The 21,533-nt window shown below is 45.3% G+C and overlaps 1 protein-coding gene across 2 annotated transcripts in view; it reads left to right on the forward strand.

The window, feature by feature from the left end:
• Positions 1–21,351, forward strand: part of AP3D1 (adaptor related protein complex 3 subunit delta 1) — a 69,173-nt gene extending 47,822 nt beyond the window's left edge. For both annotated transcript variants that reach the window (XM_039515336.1, XM_039515337.1), the window contains 17 exons: positions 1,734–1,879; positions 2,113–2,254; positions 3,545–3,616; positions 5,349–5,424; positions 6,347–6,546; positions 7,251–7,324; positions 9,529–9,727; positions 10,641–10,703; positions 11,588–11,680; positions 12,174–12,323; positions 13,570–13,617; positions 14,009–14,198; positions 16,087–16,175; positions 17,158–17,243; positions 17,741–17,862; positions 18,544–18,623; positions 19,365–21,351. In XM_039515336.1, the coding sequence (XP_039371270.1) occupies positions 1,734–1,879; positions 2,113–2,254; positions 3,545–3,616; positions 5,349–5,424; positions 6,347–6,546; positions 7,251–7,324; positions 9,529–9,727; positions 10,641–10,703; positions 11,588–11,680; positions 12,174–12,323; positions 13,570–13,617; positions 14,009–14,198; positions 16,087–16,175; positions 17,158–17,243; positions 17,741–17,862; positions 18,544–18,623; positions 19,365–19,460 (1,926 nt within the window). In that variant the 3' untranslated portion in view covers positions 19,461–21,351. The remainder of the gene's footprint in view (positions 1–1,733; positions 1,880–2,112; positions 2,255–3,544; positions 3,617–5,348; positions 5,425–6,346; positions 6,547–7,250; positions 7,325–9,528; positions 9,728–10,640; positions 10,704–11,587; positions 11,681–12,173; positions 12,324–13,569; positions 13,618–14,008; positions 14,199–16,086; positions 16,176–17,157; positions 17,244–17,740; positions 17,863–18,543; positions 18,624–19,364) is intronic.
• Positions 21,352–21,533: the final 182 nt, after the last annotated feature.

The raw sequence follows: 21,533 nt of genomic DNA on the forward strand, positions 1-21,533 counted from the left end.
CCTGTGCTTTAACCATTAGACCGAACTCAGTCTATATAAATAGTTGTAGCAGTGTTGGTCCCAGGATATGAGACACACAAGGTAGATGAAGTAGTATCTTTTGTTGGTGGAAGGTACAAGCGTTTGAGGCCTGAGGGAGAGCTCTGTGTAGCTCAAAAGCTTGTACCTTCCAACAGAAGTTGGTCCAATAAAAGACACACAAACAATATGCAGTTACAGCCCAAACCAGTCCTGCAGAGATCTAAATCTATAAATGCTATGTTGGTGTTTGCATATTGAGCAGCATCAATCTCTGTGATTTCATACCATGCCACACTTATCACCCTTTCTGAACACCTTTGGAGTGCAACTCTTCATAGCAGGCAGTTTGAAATAAGAGGTGACTGTTGCAAGCACTGCATTAGTGCGTGTTCCAGAAAGAATTGCTACAAATTTTGATGCCTGAAGTGGTTTGTCAGTCAGCGTTCTAAAAACTCTCGCCGCCTCTGATGGGGTGTACGAACCCCACACTGGGCAACAAGTGGTTGAGGGATTATTTTGGGCTCAGCCAACCCACCTGCAGCAAATGCTGCATCGGCTGGAGGAATTAAAAGGCAGGGAATTAGCTCATTTGGGTAGCAGACCTGCAGCCCCTGGCTCCAGCAGTGCAGAGAGGAGAGAAGCCTAAAAGCTCTGACATAGCTGCCTGCCGAAAGGGGCCCTCCCTGAGGAAAGGGAGGACCCACCCCAGAGACAACCAGAGAGGGAAGTATCCAGTGGATCTTGGACATTGGTAACCACCTCTTTCTTATTTTGGTTTGGATTTCCCCACCAGGGGAAAGCCTTGGAGTAAACTGGGGAGGGAGAGGAAGAGGCCCAGGGAGGACAGCCTTGGTTGCCAAGGCCCTGGGTTGGAGCCCGGTGGAGTGGGAGGGCTCCGGCTCCCCTCCCCAAAACCCCGTTGGCTGTCAGGGGTTTTGACCATGATGGCTAAGCCACACTCCCCAACCAGACCCCCAGTGAGGACTATTAAACAGCCCCAACTGAATCAAGGTGCAAGGTGAAGGGAGTGAAAGACCATTATCTATAGTGTATTGAAGGAGCAGAGGGCATAGAGTATAGATTAAACATAGTAAGTGAAAATTATGTGCATAATGAAACGTGCTTTTAAAAAAATCCTCTGACATTTATAACCAGTGCAGTCAGTTTTGCCAACTAAGCCATGAAATCATAGTAAGGAAGAGTAGGCAGTGTAGAAAAAAAATCCCTTTGAGGCTGAGTATTCAGTGACCTGCACAGCAAGAGTTATTCTAATTTGTATGTGGTGTTAAATGTATTCTGGAGGCATCAACATTACTTTATGTATAGGGCTGGGAGCCCCTGTGGGAGCTTCTGAAAATCCCGCCCACGATGTGTTTCATCCTAGCATCTGAGTGTTTAGTAAGAGTGGATAAGCATTGTCCCTATGTTACAGATGGGGAGGCGGAGGCACAGTTTGGGTTTTATGCCCGAGGTCACATATTGAGTCTGTGGGAGAGCTGGGTAAAGAGTCCTGACTCCCAAACCCCTGCTCTAATCCAGCAGCCCACAGTGCCTCCTGTAATCCTCCTCTGCCAGTCTCTGTAGCTTCAAGGATGTCTATACAATTATAAAATGCTGTATCTTACTGCAGCTGTTTACTCTGTTTTCTGGTTCAGTGACTGTCAGTGCATTGACACTAGTTCTTAAACCATTTTTTGTATTTGGTTTTCCAGGCTTCTTGCATTTTGCAACTGATTAAATACATTCAGAAGCTACAAATAAAAGAAGTGCCTGTAGCCGAGGAAGTGATAGCTCTGTTTGCAGGCGAACTGAACCCAGTAGCTCCTAAAGCACAGAAAAAAGTCCCAGTTCCGGAAGGGTAAGATTTCCCCCCTACAGTCTTTTCATTGTAAGCTCTTAGAAAATGGGAATATGCCTTCCTACATGTCTGCAAATGCTTAAATAAATAAACCTGTTAAATCATTCCAATAGTAAAGCTAACTGAATGGCTAGAAACGCGGCACATGGCTGTGCATGTGGACAAAGCTCTGTTGTAAGTAAATACACTCTGACCTTCGAGTCTGCGTCTATAATTGTTGCAATTGTTGCCAGTTTGGACCTTGATGCCTGGATCAATGAGCCTCCATCAGATAGCGAGTCCGAAGATGAAAAACCCAAAACAATTTTCCATGATGAGGAGCAAAGGCATTCCAGGCATAGACAGCCAGAGATTGATGAGGAAGAATTGGCCAGGGTAAGTGAACATAAAAATACAGTTTATGTATTTAAAAAAGTGTGATAAAATGGTATAGCCACATCATTAGAGAAGTTGGAAATGTTGCCCTAGCTGCATAACACAGACGGGAGCTATGCCTTTCTCCCCACTTGGGAACATCTTATAAAGCGAGTAAGGATAGAAGTCATTGCATTCAACTGCTTAATCGTTGCAAACTGCTCCAGAGCCTGCATGCAGATCCATACTTATTATAATGTTGTCTTGGTCCATGTTGCCTTTCTCTCTCGAGCTGAGAGCAAAGGTTTTTTTTGGAACAGATTTTCCAAAGGACTCAGCAACCAATGTGCCAGAGCTCTTCTGAAAGGCGAGCTGCTTACTTTTGTGTCTAAATGGGAGCCGAGATCTCTTCCAAACGTAGCCCAAGTTGGGAGTGCTGAGCTCTTCTGAAAAATCTAACCAGTAAGCTCTGCAGGTATAGTACTGACCTCTGTCAAGAAGATGGACAGACTTTAAAAAAAAAAAAAAAATCGTTGAAGGAAATGCCTGGTCACTCTACCCAGTAGAGAGGCACTCAATTGAAATAGGAGTGTGGGTTTCATTTACTGTAGATGGGCAACCCTCCTCAATTTGCAGTTGACTTTGAGGCTTGTCGCTTTGTGCGAAGTCTGTTAGAGGCGGACATGATCAATATTGGCAGTTCTGTGTTGGGCTTTGTTACCTATGTTTTTCACAAAAACTGCGTGAGCGCGCACACACTTTTGTTACACTACCCATCCCTGCAACGTGTGCTGTTTGTACCACAGGAAGATACAGGGATTAAATAGGAGTTGACGCCAAGGTGCCTCCTCTGAAACCGGTCCAGAATTTGCCAACTCTTAACAATTCCTATTTGCAGTGCAGCTGAGAACTGTCATGCCTATAACACCCTGCTTCTGGCGTTTTTCCATTTTGATCAAGAATTGTTAGGCTCAAATAATTCCCTCTTCCCACCACAACTGCAAAATAGGGATAGAAGCAACCTGACATCAAAACTTTGTTGCGTTCAGGAAGTTTACATCTCTCCTAGAGGAGAAGCCAAAGAATAGAGGGCAGGGATATTTTTAGGTTAGTGCTCCCTACCAGCTGTTTTCTAGTATCTGTTGCAACTACACAACTTGAGAACTAGATAGCTTTAGAACCCAGTTATTTTCCCAGAGCCTCTTGAGTTGTTTGCAGTGCTACCAATATGCAGCAAGAACACACTTTGTAATGTCTGGAAATAAAGCAGAGAAAAATCTTCAAATTTATAACTACAAATACTTTTTTTAGCGCCGAGAAGTCCGGAAACAGGAACAAGCAAACAATCCATTTTATATTAAAAGCTCTCCTTCCCCACAGAAGGTAAGTCTAGCTTGTTAAAAAATTCTCTCGCTGTCTGTGTATGTAACAGTACAAGGACCCTCAGACTTTCATAGTCTCATCTTAATAAACTGTCTTGTGGATCTCTTCCCTCTCTTTGGGAGCACTCCAACCACTTCCTCTCCCCCATTTGTGATCTCTTAACAGCTTAACATCGTTGTGGCAACTGCAGCAATTGCTTCCATGGCAGAGTATCATAAGGACGATATTTAATGTCTGGTGATCTTTAATGCACAATTTTTAAATTACCATCTCCTTTTGGTCTCCAGATCTGCCCCTCCCACCTTGGCTGGTCCCCTTTCTTGTTCCCTTCTTGTGTTTACTTGGTCCTCTCTCCCTCCTCTTCTCTCATGCTTTACTGTGGTTTGGTTCCCTTCTCCCCTGCTGTGTGCATGCTGCCCTGCCCACTTGATCCTTGACTCTCACTGCTTTGTGGGCATAGTGCTCAAATGCTATGTCCCCTTCTCTTCCGAGTCACTGGACTCTCTGGCTAGTAGCTTTGGTTCCTGAGGGCATCTCCAATTGGTTGCTTTAATATAGCACTGGGCTCTAGTCTAGAGGCAGCTGGGACTGACCCCTCCTTGTCTCCAGCTATTTATAGGTCTACTTTGTGTTGAAGAGCCCGAAAACCACTAGAATCAGCTGGCAGGAGCAGTCAGCACAGTGCGAGCAGCCAGTGTTCCATGGGTCTCCAGTAGGCTGCAGTTTGGGAACTGCTGTAGCAGTAATTGTTCCTTTTAGACAGAAGTTGAGAATCATCTTACTAACTTCTTAAGTAAAGCCTAGAATTTAGAGTCCAGCTCTGAAGAGCAGCCAGTGAAAGTGGAGTAAATAGCTGCAAAGAACACAAAATAAAATAAGTCAGGTGAATCCACTGGCTTAGTAATTTGGATACATGTTTTCCTTTGTAGATCAGGATAATTAATTTTATCTAAAGTCCTTTCCTCCCTCCCACAAAATTCCTGTGCAGGCAGTCGGACTTTCTGTTGAAATGATGCAGTAAATACACTTGGCAACATGGCAGGTATGCAGATTGCCAGAAACTGAGCTTGGTGAGCAATAGAGGAAGGGTGAGGTAGATGAGTGCACCTGGTGTGGTCAGCAGCAGTGAACTTCAGCAGTTAATTCAACAGACTGGCTGCTTGAATGCACACACAATGTGTCTGTTCTCTGGACCAAAAGCATCAAAGGAGCGTTAATTAAATTGATTTGTTGTCTCTTCTTTCTTTCCCCCACTTCTCCCTGAGCTGGGGCTTTCCATTGCCCCATTTCCCATGTCCTGGACCTCAGCATTTACCTCTGAGGTGGTAAGCAGTAGAAACTTCCTCACATGATTTTCGCCATCAGTTCAGTGCTTTTCTTGGCTGTAACAAGTAATGTTAAAACAGTCACATTTCATATGCACCTATTGTGACTTGATTAGCACCAATGAGCCAAATAGTTTTTCAGGAGGTCTTATTTAATCTGCCCTTTGAAATGTTCACTTCACAGGTTAAACTGTTATTTCTATTTGCTATTTCTATATAATGGAGACATTTTCAAATGTTTCTGACGAAGATACTCAAAATGTAATAAATCAGAATTGATTTCTTGTTTGGTTGAACATCAGCATAGGCTGATGTACCTAATCAAGCTTTGAAATGAGGGACAGTAACTCAGTATGCTCTCCTATTGTAGAGTCAATGCTAATGTATCAAATCTTCCATTTTCCCAGCAATACCAAGACACCCCAGGTGTGGAGCATATACCCGTGGTCCAGATTGACCTTTCTGTTCCCTTAAAAGTTCCAGGTAAGCACATTGACCAAACCAATTTCAAAGTGGAGATGAAGAATTTAATAATTCAACAACAAAAGAGTAGTAACTTCCTCTCAGTTCTAGAGGATAAGCAAACAGCTTTAGTCTTGAATGTCGAGTTTCCACATTGCCTGTCACTTCTGAGTGTGCTATTAAACTTACAATCTGCAGGACAGTGGAAACCATGGTTCTAAGGGCAGCCTTCCTTTAAGTGTTAAAGTTCAGACAAATAATAAAATAACCCTACAATTAGGTGTAATACACAAGCTGACTGCATAATATGAGAACAAACCAATATTCTGTCAGGAAAAGTTCATCATCAGAATGTCCACGCTCTGCGATTTAATATCTGAGACAAAAGGCTGTGATCAGAGCTGATGGGTTGGAGATAAAGTGAATTTGAGCTGTAGGCCGCTTCTGAATGGCAGGCGAATATAGAGCTGAAAAACTATGGCTGAAGTGCAGCACATGGTAGAGAATTTCTAAATACACAGCAGCCTTGCGTGAGTGACTTCTTTCAGACCAGGTTTGCAGCCTTAATGTTCTCCTAGGATTTAATGAAGGGTTTCCCAAGGATATGAAAAATGCTGTCAAATATTCAGATTGAGAGTAGTCTCGAGGCCAGATTCTTCCTTCATTGATCCGTCTAACTCCCAATAAAGTCAGCAACAGTTGTGGATGAGAATGGGAGCAGAATTTTGTCCACTGGCTTGCAAAGGGATGTGAAGTTGGTTGGAGGTGGCTTTTATTGAAGTCACTGTGGACAGCTGGGAAGTGAAAGGGTAGTGTGGGGTGTTGATCCTTTGGGATTCTAAGTCGGGAGGGCAAAATAAATGTGTTAACTCCTAATTTTCTAATGTGACGGTCAACCTGTAAGCAACTTTCACCTGAGAGCAACTTGCATCCATGTGTTCAGGAATGCCCATGTCTGACCAGTATGTGAAACTGGAGGAGGAGCGGAGGCATAAACAGAAGCTAGAGAAAGACAAGAAAAAGAAAAAACAGAAAAAAGAGAAGAAAGGCAAACATCGCCGCCATAACTCCCTGCACACAGAGAGCGACGAGGACATCGCCCCAGCCCAGCACGTGGACATCATCACGGAGGAGATGCCAGAGGTCAGTTGCTTACTCCATAGTCTGAGCTGTGGGGATTGTTTGTGTCCCACCAAGGCATATGTTCAGGTTCCCCATTTCCCATTAAAAATTAGACTCTGATGTCGGCCTTACTGGGTCATTGTGATGTGGGGGTCCTGACTTCTCTTTGCAAAGCTGGTTGAATAGCAACATCTGCTGCTTCCCCAGTGAAACCTTTACCTTCCCGCTAAAGGGATGGCAAGTTTATTGGTGCACAGAGCCAAAGGCTGCAGTTGACCCAATAGAAAAACAAATGACTGATATTAAACCCACAATACACGTCTGCTGTAGAAATAATGCTACCCACATAGCTATTTCATTTGATGCCTCACTGCTTCACTCTGAGTTTAACTTGCATCCCAGTCAGCAGGCTTTCTGCTAATACAGTTAATTGTACCTGCTTGTGCCTGTAGTCTTTGTTCCAATCAAAACCAAATTCATCAGTAACTGAAATACTGGGGTTTATGAAAAATAGTTTGTTCTACTATAAATTCATCTGATAAATGCCTGAATGCTGGATTAAATTGTACAATTTAGGTGACTGCTCATGTTTAACTGTGTAAGGAGGTCTGTGTCACTTGTATCAATCCAGTGAGATTGAATTTGGGATGGGACTGTTCTAGAACTGTGCTCTGCTTATGTCTTCAGCGGACAGTCAGGTTTTCTTTTCCTCCCCACCCAATTAGAATGCGCTGCCCAGTGATGAGGATGACAAAGATCCCAACGATCCATATAAGGCACTTGATATCGATTTGGATAAGTAAGTACAAAACTGTGATATGTGGGTTTTCTTGCCTGTTAGCCAGATTACATGAGGTCTTGAAGGTCAGTGCAGGACTACAAAGATTATGGTGATTAAAAGCTCCTACCGTAGGGTCTAGGTTCTGCTTGCACTAGATGCGCAGGCCAATCTGGCAAAGCCCATCAGTCCTCACCCATCCCTGACCAACTGCCACCTGGCCTAATCTGTGCACATTGGAAAACCACCACACACACAAATAGCTTGTTTCTTCTGGGATTTCAGAGCCCTGCTGCAAGGAATGTAGTGAATCAGCTCTGCCATTAGTAGTAGTTCAGAGCATGGCTGGATTCCTGTTTGGGTGCTGGGAGGAATGGGAAATGGGGAGAGTCACACACTTATTAACTGCACATATACTAAGCAGTTGCCCTTCCTTTGTGTCTCTTCCCAGCAGCTCTTCAAAATGCTTTATTGGAGTGCAGGTCAGCTGATGGGGCTGGCAGCTCCTTCCACCAGCCAATCTATCCCAGCCCATTGAGTTGGGAGCAGTAGAATGCTGGGATCCTCATGTGCCCTGCTGGAAATCTTAATCCCCCAAAGGGCATTTAATAGCTACCTCCTGCAGAACCTTGACGGCTGTTCTGTTTAGAGCCTGCTCTACGTTTCCCTTACGGACAATTAAAAAATGGGGGAGAACAGACTTCATGAAGAAACAGATGAATTCTTTAAGAAGTAGTCTTCTTTCTGTTTGACTCCAGGAGAAATAAATAGGAAATGAATTCCTAACAGGAAAGATGCTGGTTGCATGCAAAGGCTAAACAGACCAGTGTGGAAAACACTAAGCAGAGCTATTTCTAAATGGAGTGTTCCAGGAGGTTTCATTGAGCTGTCACATCATTTCTATTCATGCTCTTCCCATTTACACACAGGCATTGTACTCTTCTGTCACGTTTTCTCATATCTCTGTCCTCTCTCTCTTTCTCCCTGTGCTTGCACTGCTATGTCTGTGACGCACATGCGCACGCGCGCACACACACATGCACACAGAGTCTGGTTTCAGGGGAGTCTACCAGGTAAGAGTATCTCACTAAATAGATGGTCTTCTTTGAAAGGTTGGTTGATACCAGTGAGCAGTGTGACTGCTCCAGAATCATGGATGTATTAGAATCATAGCCCCCAAATTATGAATGAGACTCCCCCATCCTTACTGGCTTTCTTTGAGCCATGACCTCTGTCACCGTACAACTACACATGAAATTGTTTTAGGACTGAGATTTGTTGACTGCTTGATCAGACATGATCCTGTTGTGTTTTACAGCGTCTGTGTTTTGAAGTAACAGTCAACTCTCTCTCTTCCCCTGCCCCCGCCCCGCCCCACCCCAGCTGCTTGACTTGTACTTAGCATGCTCAGGAACACCGCAGAAGCCGGCTGCCCTCACCCTGCCTCCCCACTATCGGCAGGCACTGGATGTCTGAGTCCACGGACTCTTAATTGTCTCACCTTAGTATGACAGTAACAGGGAAGCTGATGTCATATTTGTCTCTGGGCATAGAATATAAAGCCAAACTATTAGGGGCAGTTCTGTTGTGATATGGGTGTTCCAGTTTAGAGTGCAAACTCATTTTAATATTAATGCTGGGGCTTGTGATTCACAGCACAACCTATACAGTGGTTCAAATACAAGAAACATTGAGTCCTTGTCCTGGGGATTTGTTTGAGCCAGGCTGTCACTTCATAAGATACAATTCATAGCTTGGCTTGTCACATTTCTATTGCAAATGTTTCATCCTATTTTACATCTTCATTGGTTCCTCAAGGATAATTTTATAGGTTTGCAACATAATGAATGCTCTGTGTGTGTGTGTTTTCAATTCTTCAGTAAGCATTATTTAATCTGCAAGTGCGTCACTATCTTTTAAGGGTATTGAAGTGCCCAGGGCTGACCGCTCACAGTAGCCAGCTCACAGTAGCCAGCTCATCTAACTTCTAATGCCTGGAGGCACAGTCTGTGTGGTTGCATAAATGAGCCTTTATTGGGGATTCTGAAGTGTGGGTCAATTGAGATTTTTTGTATGTGATCCTAGGAGAATTCTGTATGATCTTTTTTGAAGTGGATTGGGCATATGGGGGGAGGGGAGGAGAAACTTGTCTGGGAATCTAGTAAGTGCTCTGTGCAACAGGGAAACTTCCTTTGCTGGAAGGTAACTAATCATCTTTTGTTAAGACCCTTAGCGGATAGTGAGAAGCTACCTGTGCAGAGACACAGAAATGCTGAGAACCTGAAATCGCCAGACACAGAAGCTCCCTTAGTAGGAAAAAAGAGCAAGAAACCCAAAAAGAAGGAAAAGAAACACAAAGAAAAAGAGAGAGAGAAAGAAAAGAAGAAAGAGAGAGAAAAAAAGGTGACTGAAGAAGGAAAAAAGGTAATTGTCTCAGAAATGTCCTGTGTTTCAAATGTGCTGCTGTAGGCAATATACTGCCAGGTATTTCCATGTCAGTGGTCAGTTGTGGCTGGTACTAGGGGGGACATAGCTGATTATTTTTACTTTGTTTTACTACCTTGGATTTCTACAGTAATAAAAGCAGCAGCTGCCTAGGTGCCCCTGCCACAAGTTACAAGTACAACAATGAAAGTAAACAGCTCCTTAGCCTTGACAGCCTTCAAAACTCGCCCCCTGGCAGAACACACCAAACTCCTCCCCAACACGGATCTAATGAAGAAATGTCAATACAGTGAGCGGCTTTAGCAGCGAAATTGCCATTTGAACCCCACTTTTATATTTAAAAGATTAAGTGAATTTCCTGCTGGCAAAAGTTGAGGCCAGTTGTTGGCTGCTGCACTGAAGACTCAAATATTCTCTGCACAGACCAGTTTACGTTGAGAACAGCAGTGGCACAAGCTTCCCCAGACATTGCAGCCAGTGTCCCTGGTCTATGGCCTAGAGAGACCACTTGTTGGGATAAGAGGGTACTTCAGCCTGCAGACTGACTAGTCCCTAGCCTCTCTGCTCAGACTGTGTACAAAGGTGCTATTTAAAGCTAATTGTCCTGGTGGCTTCATGAAGCTGGACTTGACCAATTGAATTCATGAGGGTCATCAAATGATAGACTTGCGGTTACTTCCAACCAGGGCCAGGTTTGAAGTGTGAGCTAGAGGTGAAATAGGTCCTGAGGTCGCTTTAAGACCCCTGAGCCATCTGTTCTCCCCATTTCTACATATTGCAGCATCTTCCATTTCAAGCAACTTGCTGCACATGAAAGCAATATAATGCAAATGTTAAAACGTAAATCCACAATTAACGCAATGGTAAAGGTTTGTTTGCTTTGGTGTGTCAGGAGGAAGACTTGGATTTCTGGCTCTCCACTGCCCCACCTCCCTCCTCCATTACACAGACACAGGTAGGTCCCCCTCCCCCCCCAAAAAAAAGCTTTTCCTTGCGGATGAAAGTAGTTACAAGCTCTGAAATGAACTCCAGTGTTAGTGCAAAGAGAGAAGGGAGGGATGAGGGCTCCAGCTCCTTCTGATGGTCCTACCAGGATCCCTTTGCTATAAGGCAGTGGAAGTTAGTCCTGTCCAATTAACAGTTGCTCTGTAGGGTGAGGCTTCAAGCCCAACTACAGAGGGAGATCGGTAGCTGTGAAAAGCACCTGTAAATGCATGGAAATAGAGGTATGCCGAGTCAGCTCTCTGCGTTGTATGCAGCGTGTCGCTAACCCCTTCAGACTAACTTACCGAGCTGAGTGTGTCTGGAAACATGCAGATCAAGGAAACCTGGGTTTTGAAGGTGGGTTACATGCCTTCCTCACTGCATCCCATTCTTTAGGGATATTGCAGTGTTCATGACATGTCTAGGTCCCCCAGAGCTTAGCAGTAACAAGACAAAACGGGGAGAGGCTGCCAATCCTAGGCCATGAAGAGTTTGCCATTCGATTATTGGCCAAAGCCTTGCTTTGCAGTGTGGAATCAGAGCTAGAAATAGTAACGGCTTCAGACATAGGGAAGGTTTGAAAAAAGGAACCTACACTTTCAACTGACATCTTTAAGGAGGGAGAGGAATGGGGTTTTTTAGCAGGCTTGTTTCTACGATGAGACCTTGTGTGTCTTGTCCTGGAGCAGCTGTCTTGTCCCAAGTCCTAAACCCCCGAAACAAACATGTTAGCAGACCTTTAATAACAGCTCTAAGATAGTACAGCAGGAATTGATCCATTCTACCCAGGACTGTAGGGTTTGCGTTATCTACATTCAGTTAGTGTCATAGCCCTTCTGATTGCTTCCTGTCCAGAGTGAGCCTGAGGAGAGCACTGTCCTAGCTGAACCTGAGGAGAACGAAGATGCAAAGAAGGAAGAGCAAGAAGAGGACAACGATGAAGGAAAGGTGAGTGATTAAAGAATTGACACCAGTGGTCGTGATCTCAACGTAAGTACTACCAGACTGGATCAGACCACTGCTCCATCTGGTCCAGTATCCTGCTACCGACAATGACCAGTACGACTGCTTCAGAGGAAGGTGTAAGAAGCTTTGCTGTAGACAGTGATAGGATAACCTGCCCCTAGGGATCTCTGAACCCCTAATCATTAGAGGCTGGGTTATGCCTCGTAGCAAAGGGGCAATTAACTGACCATATTCAACACTGAGCTTCCACCCATGGCCATATGTTCCAGTTTAACGATTCAGACCTCTGCTTGTACCACACTGCCTTGGGTTTGAAGGATTTGCAACTAGGAGGCAGGCAGCAGTCCTCACTGGGAACCCAGAACAGGATTATTACTAAGGTGTAGAGCAGGAGCCTAGAGTTGAAGCATTACTGCTAGGGAAACTGGTCGTTTTTAAGAGCACATTGCTGATGCTTGTTTCCATTGCATGGTAGAAATCCTCCAAGCATAGGAAGAAAAAGCACAAGAAGGAGAAGGAGGAGAAATCCAAGGACAAAAAGAAATCCAAGAAGAAGCATCATCACAGTGAGGAAGAACCAGCAGAGTCAGTACAGAATGGAACGCTAGATGATGAACCACTACCGGTGAGGAGCTGTGCAGCTCTAGCGTCTTTAGGGTGGAGGGGGAGGTGTTTGCTGCATTATACCAGAGCTGCACTTGTTCCTATTTCCCCAGCATCTTAGCATGTCTTATAGACCCTCCCATCAAATGACCTTAAGGCAACTACAGAATTTGCTTCTATGGATAATTAATTAGGAGAGGATTAGTGTATTTCGTTCTCTCTTCCTGCAAAGTGAGGAGGAGCCATCATGTGACCAGCCAGCTCTCCACAGAACAATGCCCTGGTGCTGTTCTAGCCGAAAGTCCTTTCCTCCTCAGAGTTAGAAAATGTTTCAACTAAGCTAAGGTTTCCCATTTGCTCCTTGGAGAACTCACTTCACATTGGAAATGGAGAGAAAAACTAGGCTTGAAAACCTTGGTGTTCAGGATTGCTCAGAGGCATGTGGATATGAAGCAGCAGTTTCTAGGGCTGGTTGCCAACAGTGGCTGCGTTAAGCACTCTTTTTGAGGGGCTTTTGCTGAGCTGGTTGAGTTAATCAGTGAGCCCATGGTAGGCGGCTGCCCTTTGGACTTGTCTCCTATTTCAACTACTATTTCTGCCTCTTCAAACATGATCCATGTGAGCTCTTGATTTGCTTTGCCTCTCGGGGTAGGTCTGCACTCACAGCAGCGTATTGAGTACAGACATTGCACACCCAGACAGCACGGGTATCAGTAACAGTGTAGACGGTGAGGCACTGCTTAGGTGAGTAGAATACATACACACCAGATCCCTGTATACCCTACGTGGCTCTCTGATGCCCGGACAGTGCCTCTCTTGTCTACACTGCTATTTGTAGTGTCCCACTGCCACAGGGAAATGCTCTGACACAGCAGGCAGCAAGGAAAGGCTCCAGCAGCTCACTGGGGGAGGCGTCTTTCACTGTGGCATTTAGCTATACACACCCTGCATGCCACTGCAAGCCTAGACAAGGCCTCAGGCTTTGATTTAAGCCTATTCCCTTGTTCAAGGAAATCAATCAATTTCTTCATATTGGGAGACCCTTAAATGTAAACAGAGGTTTCTGTGCAGCCTCCAGTAGTTGGCTGCTGTTGACACTCAAACTTGAACTTAGATATTCTCGCACTCTGGCAGAGCTATTACAGTTAAGTGCAAGCAAATGCCCCTCTGTTCAGAATTGTGCCTGTGAGCGAGGTCTGCTTGCTTTGTAGAGCTGAGTGCTCTTTCATACACCTGGCTCTTTGTATAACTTCCTGCTTGTTTTTCAGCCTATGTCCAGTTACTGCCTTCTTGCTGAAAATTCATACGTTAAAATGGTGAGTAACTCAGTTGTTAGTGTGTCTCTAACTTCCCTCCCTCTTGCATTTTCTGAGCAGTTTTGAGAGAGAGCCCTGGGACAACTTATTGATGCAATGGTTTTGCATAAGCAGCATTTAACTAGAGAACCATCCCAATTCCAGCAGCTAGAAACTACCAGGCAGATGTCCATAGCAAGATCCATCCCTGTCCCTTTAGTTATCAGCACAAAAGTCTGGGTAGATCCTACTGCTTAAATGTCCTGCAGTGCAATTAAATGAAGCCTCCAAGCTGACCAGCAGTGGTGATGTGTGTAATCCCTAAATGGTGTTCAATCCACTGCTGTCTGAAGCCTGTCAATGTGTACTGTAAGCAGCTTCTAAAGCTTCCCTGTGATTTCTTAATTCACAGACATATGACATTCAAGGAAACCTCCAGAATGATAGTCAAGTCACTGTCTCCGTGATCTTCGAAAACAAGAGTACTAGCTTCCTGAAAAGCATGGAATTAAATGTCCTGGACTCTCTCAACGCTAAAATGCTGCGGCCAGAAGGGTCATCGGTACATGATGGGATCCCTGTGCCATTCCAGCTGCCCCCTGGTATGGCCAGTCTGCAGCTCTGTCTGTGGGTCTCAGTATGGCTAGTGCCACACTGCCCTCATGTGGGAAGAACTAACTAAGCTACTGTTCAGAACGTAGCTTTGCCGCTGTATCTGGTGGTGCTGCTTAGTCTGCATGCTAGGTAGACCCTCAGATTGATTGGAAATGTACCCACTCTCCAGTAACTGTACTTACAGGTAATGGGAGACTGTGCTACCTAGTAGCTAATACATAGGGCTGGGAATCAGGCTACCTATGTTCTTTTCCTGGCTCTGCCACAGATTGATGTACTTTGGATGTCACCAGGGCTGCCACCCCAAACACTCAGAAATGACGTTTGGCTTAAAAATTACGATTTTTTTATCGTATGGGGTCATTTGCTTTCTGGGTGCTGAACCTTTAGGTTGCACTGCGGTCACATTCTCAAGCTTTTCTCCGTGACCGTGAAAGCTGAGATTCTCACCTGAATCCAGACCTTAAACTTACACCAAAGATTGCAGACGCATGATAAGCTCACAGAGTTTGGCTGCTCTGAGACACACAACTGCATTGGGCCTCAGCTTCACCTGTGGTCAATTGAGGGTTAATTCCCTCACAGGAGTATTGAGGCTTAGAGACACTACAGTGCTTTCATGTGATTGGAAGGAAAGCACTATTGAAGGGCAAGAGAGTAAAACTGTTACATACTGTTTAAAAAAAAAAAATCGTCCACATACGCTTGCATGTTAACAGCTAAGCATGAGAAATAGGAACATCCCTCTAATATTTAATATTTATAAAGTGCTTTCACTGCGGGAGTATTACATGTATGTAAGTAAAAGTGGCTTGTATAGGACAGTAGATTCTGCTTATTAACAACTCCGGTTGCCAGCAAAAAGCTTGCTATTGTCAGGCAGTCGCTGATCGGCAAAAGGCAGGTTTGCAAGGCAGCAGTCAGAGCAGCAGCTTCCTTCCCTGGGATGTACCTTTCCTAGGTGCAGCCCTGCAAACCTTCCTGTGTGGGTAGGGTAGCTGCGGGCATGGGTGCTGCAGCCCAGATGCTGGGGCTTTCTATAGGGAGCAGGGATGCTGTGAGCACATGGGGGCTGCACCATATTTCTCCCTGCATTCTCTGGTGGTCAGGGCTCAGCATGTCCCAGTGCTTCTTTCCCTGTGTGCAGTCTCCCAGCAGGGTGCAGCCTGGAGAGTGCAGGGAGAGGTCCCATGCAGCTCCAGTGTCTGCGATGCAGTCCTGCTGTGGCCCTGCCACAGCCTCCCCTCCCAGCCTGCAGCCCCTTGCCTCCTGTGTGGTGCCAGCTGCAGGCAGGTTTCCCAGGCTGCAGCCCCAGAAGGAAGCACTGGGAGGACCTGAGCACCAGCTGCAGGCAGGTTTATGGGGCTGCCGCCAGGGAGGACACATCCCAGCACTTCTTTCCCTGGCTGCAGCCTTACAAACATGCTGGCTGGTGATGCTTTTTTTTTTTTTTTTTTTTAAAGAAAGTTGCTTGTAAGTGTCATGCCATTACCAGTATCTTAATCCCGTTATAACACTGGCAGCAGTATGTTGCCATTAAGTGGAAGCTACTATATTTCCATTGCGAAATACATATCCTGCCAGGAGGGGTCATTGGACAGATATCAGCTGATGGTGGTAGTTGGTTTTAGGCTGGGCTTTTCAGTGACTCAAAGGAATTAGGTGACCAAATTCTGTTGATTTTCTATGTGTTGGCCCCTTAGGCTCCTTTGAAAATCCCAACCTTAATCAGGGTCCAGAACCAGGCATTGGTTATGCTCCGTGCCTATGTCCTGTGCTGCTGCAGAACGCTAATGATTAAAATCTTAGCCACGTAATAAGAGACACAAGTCACTTTTTATGTCCTCACTCCACTCTCTCCTCTCTTCACGCTAGGAATCTCTAACGAAGCCCAGTTTGTGTTTACTCTTCAGAGCATTGTTATGGCTCAGAAGCTAAAAGGAACGTTGTCCTTTATAGTGAAAGTAAGTGCAGCTTTAAACTCTACTTCTGCCTTCCTTTGGACCTGCGTAAGGGAGCTTGACATGGATAGACGGCACTGCTTTAGAGCGTCTCTGAAGCACCATTTCACCTCTGCTACACCAGCCCATTGTGCAACCTGGGAAGTATTTTACATGTACAAAAAGCATCCTGAGTCTAAAACGAGCATGTCCTGCAGTGTCACTCCTGGCAGTGTGTGACAGTTTTCAGGTTGCGCTGCTTGTTGTCAGCTAGCGGCTCACTGCAGGGAGACATCTGCCTGGGAAGGAGGGGAGGTCAGTCTCAGTGTCACTGGTGAGCAGGAGATTCAGCTTTCCCTGATCAGTTCTACACTGACACCTAGGCTCCATAGCTCTAAGGGCTGGAAAAATGGATTGTAATTGGGTGTAATGCTGAGAGCAAGAGTGGAGCTGGCTAAGAGGTTTAAGTACCAAGCTCTGGCCTTTCAGAATGTGCTGTTTCTAGTCTAATTGCAACAAGTAATCACATTAGTGACGTATTTGAACATAAAGCTGCAGTCCCAAATCCAAGTAGACGGCCGACTCCGAGAGAGCCATCGTTGTGGTTTCAATTTTTATAAGCTTTGTTGCAAATCTGCCCTTTCCTAGGATGGGGAACAGGAAATGTTCGTTTGCTTCTCAGGCTGTTTCCCAAATTGTGAAATTCGATCAGTGTGATAGGCCAAATTCAGTCTGTTCAATCTTTATTTCAGCAGGACGTGGAGTTTAAACCTTGGCCAGATCCGTCTGGTTCACTGTTTAAACTGTCCTTTAACCCCTCTACGTGCATAGACGACAAATCCAAACTTATCTCTGTTAATATGCTGGGTGGCCCAAAGTCAAATTCCCTAATCGTGGCAGTAACTCCACTCCTCAGTCCCCGGCAAGCCCTTCAGGCATTGGGGTAGGCACCCTCTCTTGCTGCCTCCAGGCTTCCCTTCATCTCCTTTCCTTTCACCTGTTGCAGAATGATGAAGGTTCAACCCATGAAAAACTAGATTTCAAATTGCACTTCAGTTGCGCTTCATACTTGATCACAACGCCTTGCTATAGGTAAGTGCCACCCAAGGGGGCTCTAACATCCCCTCTGCACCTCGCAGCATTGGCACCCACATGAAGCTTTGCTTGTGGGCCAGCTTTGCAGATGTGCAGCATGTTCCTGACTTTCCCAGCCAGTGGTTGCTTCTGTTTGTAGTTTTTCTGTTCTGAGGAAAATGTAACCTCCTCCTTACTTAAAACATGTCCTCCCATCCCCCTTTACCCCAACACAGCATGAATCGTGGTGTGTGATGCGCTAGCACACGTAGATCGCTGAATAAGCAGCGTATTTTTCTCCTCCTCCCTGTTTCAGAGATCATAGGGATACCCTGAGACAGCTGGAGGCTAGATCCCAGTTCCACTCCTAAACCGGAGTCTCCTGCTAGATCGTAATTGTATATGAGCTGCTGCACGATTAGACTCATTAAAGCCGCGTGGTGCTGTCACGAAAGAGCTTAGCACGGGCCTGTAGCCTAAGTGTGTACCATGATCCCTCCTTCATGTTTTTGCAGTGATGCTTTCGCCAAGCTGCTGGAGTCGGGGGATCTGCACATGAGCTCTATAAAAGTAGATGGAATTAGCATTTCTTTCCAACATCTACTAGCAAAGATTTGTTTTTATCATCATTTTTCAGGTGAGTTCCTAACACAGAACCTGCTGCAGGGTTTCTTGTTCTGAAATTACTACGCAAGGGACGAGCTTGGCCAAGGGAAGGTAGATGCTCTAGATCATTGATTCAAAATCAGTCCAGGTGAAGCCAGTTTGGAGGAAGGAATCTTGGCCCAGTGTTAGTAGACATATGTCACTTCCCAGAAGGAACTAATTAAAGCCTTTTGTCCAGTTCAGTGAGCCAGTGCTGCTGGCTCTGTGGAGAGAATACTTCAGCCTCCAGTGCTGTCAATCACCAGCACTACATTTAATTGGAATGGGAAGAATTTAGCATTGTATCTTGGAGTAATTGCAAATTTTAAATGACTAGACTAAAGTGGAATGTCTTCAGCACATCCTGGTGCCCAGCAGTTCTTCACCAAAGCTGCTTGGCTTTAAGGTGGCCAGTGTTTGTTAGGCTAAATTAACAGCTTTTGGATAAATATGCTCTTTGCTGCAAGAAGGTCAGTTTTGTGAAGTCAATATCATAATTAAACTTAATATGCCAAAATAACCCAAAAATGTGAACAAGCAAATTGACATCCAACCACCTTAACTCATGGGGCAGGTTGCTGTCAGCGGGATGGTCCCAGACTGCGGCTGTATTTACTCTTTTAGGAGAAGGTAGAAAAACCTGTTAAATAAAAATGACTGCTTTCTTCTGTAGTTGTGGAACGAGTTGACTCTTGTGCATCAATGTACAGTCGTTCTATCCAAGGTCATCATGTCTGCCTACTGGTAAAAAAGGTGAGTGCTCCATAAGATTCGGTAATGGCACAGTCAGGTGGAAACTAGCTTATCTGGGAGCCTTTTTACGGTTTTAAGGCAAAGGTGGAAATATTCCCAGGTCATAAAACTCTTACAGGGTGGGATTCAGGGTGGCTTCATTCAGCCAGCACAGCTGCTTGGGAGTGACCCTGGTGAGCCCCCTCTGCCTGGGCTGACGTGGACAAACCTCTGTTCATGCTGTCCTGTGACTGAATGAACAGGGGCCAGTGCCGTTGTGCAGGGCACATCCTATCACCAGAGGTGAATTAAAGTTTCCTGGAGCCCTGGGCCAGAGCAAGTGGGGGGGTCCCCCACCTCTTCTGCCTGTGGCTCCGCCCCCATTCCAGCCCGTTCCACCCAAGGTCCCCCCTCCTCTGCATCCCCACAACCCCTTTGCTCCTTTCTCCTCCTGTCTCTCTTCTCCTCTCCCCTCCCCTGCTTCCCCTGTCCCGTGGCTTCTGATGGGGTCTGGGGGTGCTAGGGATTCCCACGCCTGGCGCTGCTGCCGCGGAGCAGGGTCAAGGCACGGGGGCTTTCCCAGCAACCAGGGCACCCCAGTTGGCCAGGGCCCCTGGGCACAGGCCCCATTGGCTCAGTGGCTAATCCGCCATTGCCTATCACCCTCCCAAAGAACAGACCTAGGGCCTGCCTTGGCTCCACTGGGAGTAGAATTGTGCCCTTACTAAAGAAGGGGCTGACTGACTCTCTATTTTTTTAAAGGGAGAGAATTCAGTATCCGTTGACGGAAAATGTAATGATTCCACCTTGCTGAGCAACTTGCTGGATGAGATGAAAGAGACATTATCAAAGTGCTGAATAGTCTTTATAAATATTGCAACTACAAGAGATGCACTTAACGAAGTGTAAGACAAACAGATCCAAGTGTTACGTTTCTCCCTCGTACGCATGTACTATCCTGGGGCACGTGCTTTTCAGTTAACTCCACCATTGTTTGCAGTTTAGACATTTTAAGGCTGTATGTTACCCTTTTTATTTGGAATCTTTTTACCAACTGTGATGTTAACCCTTTCCAGCCCAGTGAGATCCTGACATGTTTGGGGGGTTATTTATTCAGCAGTTCCCAGCAATCCAATACACCCTGCCTCCCATATGGAGCAGAACGTTCTCCGTAGCATTGTTAACGTAGAAGGTTGCCTTGGCCCTTGTCAATGGAATATGTCTGCTTTAGTAGGTGTATATTTTTAGCAGAGGCTGGTGTTGGACTTGAAGGCAGCCACCTCCTACTCTCAAGCTCACTTGGTCCCGAGTATCAACCTCCTTGATATCGTAAGAGCTAATCAGTAGGCACCTGGTAAGAGTTTGGGACACTCCTGGGTTTCTGCTTATGGTAGCTGCCTAGGGCCTTACCTTCTGTTAATGACAGCTAAAACATGGGCTGAGAAGTGTTGACTCCTTAGTCCTCTCTGCTCCTACTCATCCCCAAAACAAGGCCTATTAAACATCTCCCCGTAAGTGATCTCCGCTGACGTGCTTTGTAAAGTCCACTGAAATTTCACATTCCTGAAAAGTTAGAATGTAGCAAAGAAACTGGAAATCCAAAGGTTTTTTGTTCCGGTTTTTTATTTTGTTTATAATGTGGCTCACCAGATGAGGTTGACCAGTAGCAGCTTGGAGAAATTGTCACCTAAAATACCTCCTGCTCCAAAACGTTTGTCCCTGTATTATCAGTGTTTGTTTAGTTGGTGCTGGCCCTGCTTTCAGGAAGGTAGATTCGGACATAGCCAGGTGCCAGCAGCCAAGGTATAATTGGGGCCATGCGGGAGGGAATGGAGAACACTACACACTTGTGTTTGTGGTACGAGTTACTACGAGGGAATAAAGGATAAAATGACTCCATTCTGTGCTGTTGAGAGTTCACCTGGAATCACTGACTGGAAAGGGAGTTTTCTGTACAAATGAGGACCGTGCTCTTAACTGGCATCACTTTCCAAAATCTCTCACTTGTAACTTCCTTGTGCTGTTCTATTTCCAGCAGACTTGGAATGCACTAAACGGTTATTACTTTGTACTGTGGGTAAAGAACTGTCAATTGCTACTACCAAAAGGGCCCCAGTGGAGGAGATAGACATGGACAATATCTGCACTTACATTTTTGGCAACTTCCCCCCTCCAACAGATGTCAGTATTGCACAGCAGACTGATAACAACCCTACAGACTGGGGACAAAGGGTGAGATCAGAACTCGATCCCGATCTGACCTTTTGTTAAACACATTGTGCCTCTTTACACTCTTCCCATGTTGGGGCGTTTTCTGAAGGCTCTGCTGTGGTTTTATTGCTAGGACCAGCATGGTCTGCTGTCTGATTGCACTTGTGTACTGCCGGAATCCTTTCGCAGCAGGCTCCTGTGCTGGTGAAGTGCTCTGGTTTGGTAATGACGCTCAACCTCCCTTGGTTAGCCAGTTTGTGTATTAGAAACTGAACATATTACAATTGTCTTAAAGGATAATAATGTTCCTTAATTAGTGGGGGTGGGGGAATTAAAAAATTCATGGATGAAAACTGTCACTTTAGCATGTAGAGTCTTCTCTTGAAGAATCCTGTGCAGTGATTCTAGACCTTTGAAACTGTCTGATGTGTTATATTAAAGAATTTATTTGCTATCAACATTCCCTTACGAAGAAAGACCACAAGCTGCTGTAACGATTTTGTGTCAAGATCTAATAAAATTTCAAAACAAAAGTTAATTTTGATTTTTGTAATACCTTTCTAGTCTTACAGCCTTTTATTAAGATTGGTAGATGAGGTTTTTATAAACCATTTTCAAGAGATCATTTTAGCTGTCACTGAAATTGCAGCCAGTTCTGGGGTGGAATACAGAAGCTCATTAATGCAACTGAAGTGGCAGGGAAACTTTTATGCAGGCATT

The sequence above is a fragment of the Mauremys reevesii genome, linkage group 26, assembly GCF_016161935.1.
Source record: "Mauremys reevesii isolate NIE-2019 linkage group 26, ASM1616193v1, whole genome shotgun sequence".
Lineage (NCBI taxonomy): Eukaryota > Metazoa > Chordata > Testudines > Geoemydidae > Mauremys > Mauremys reevesii.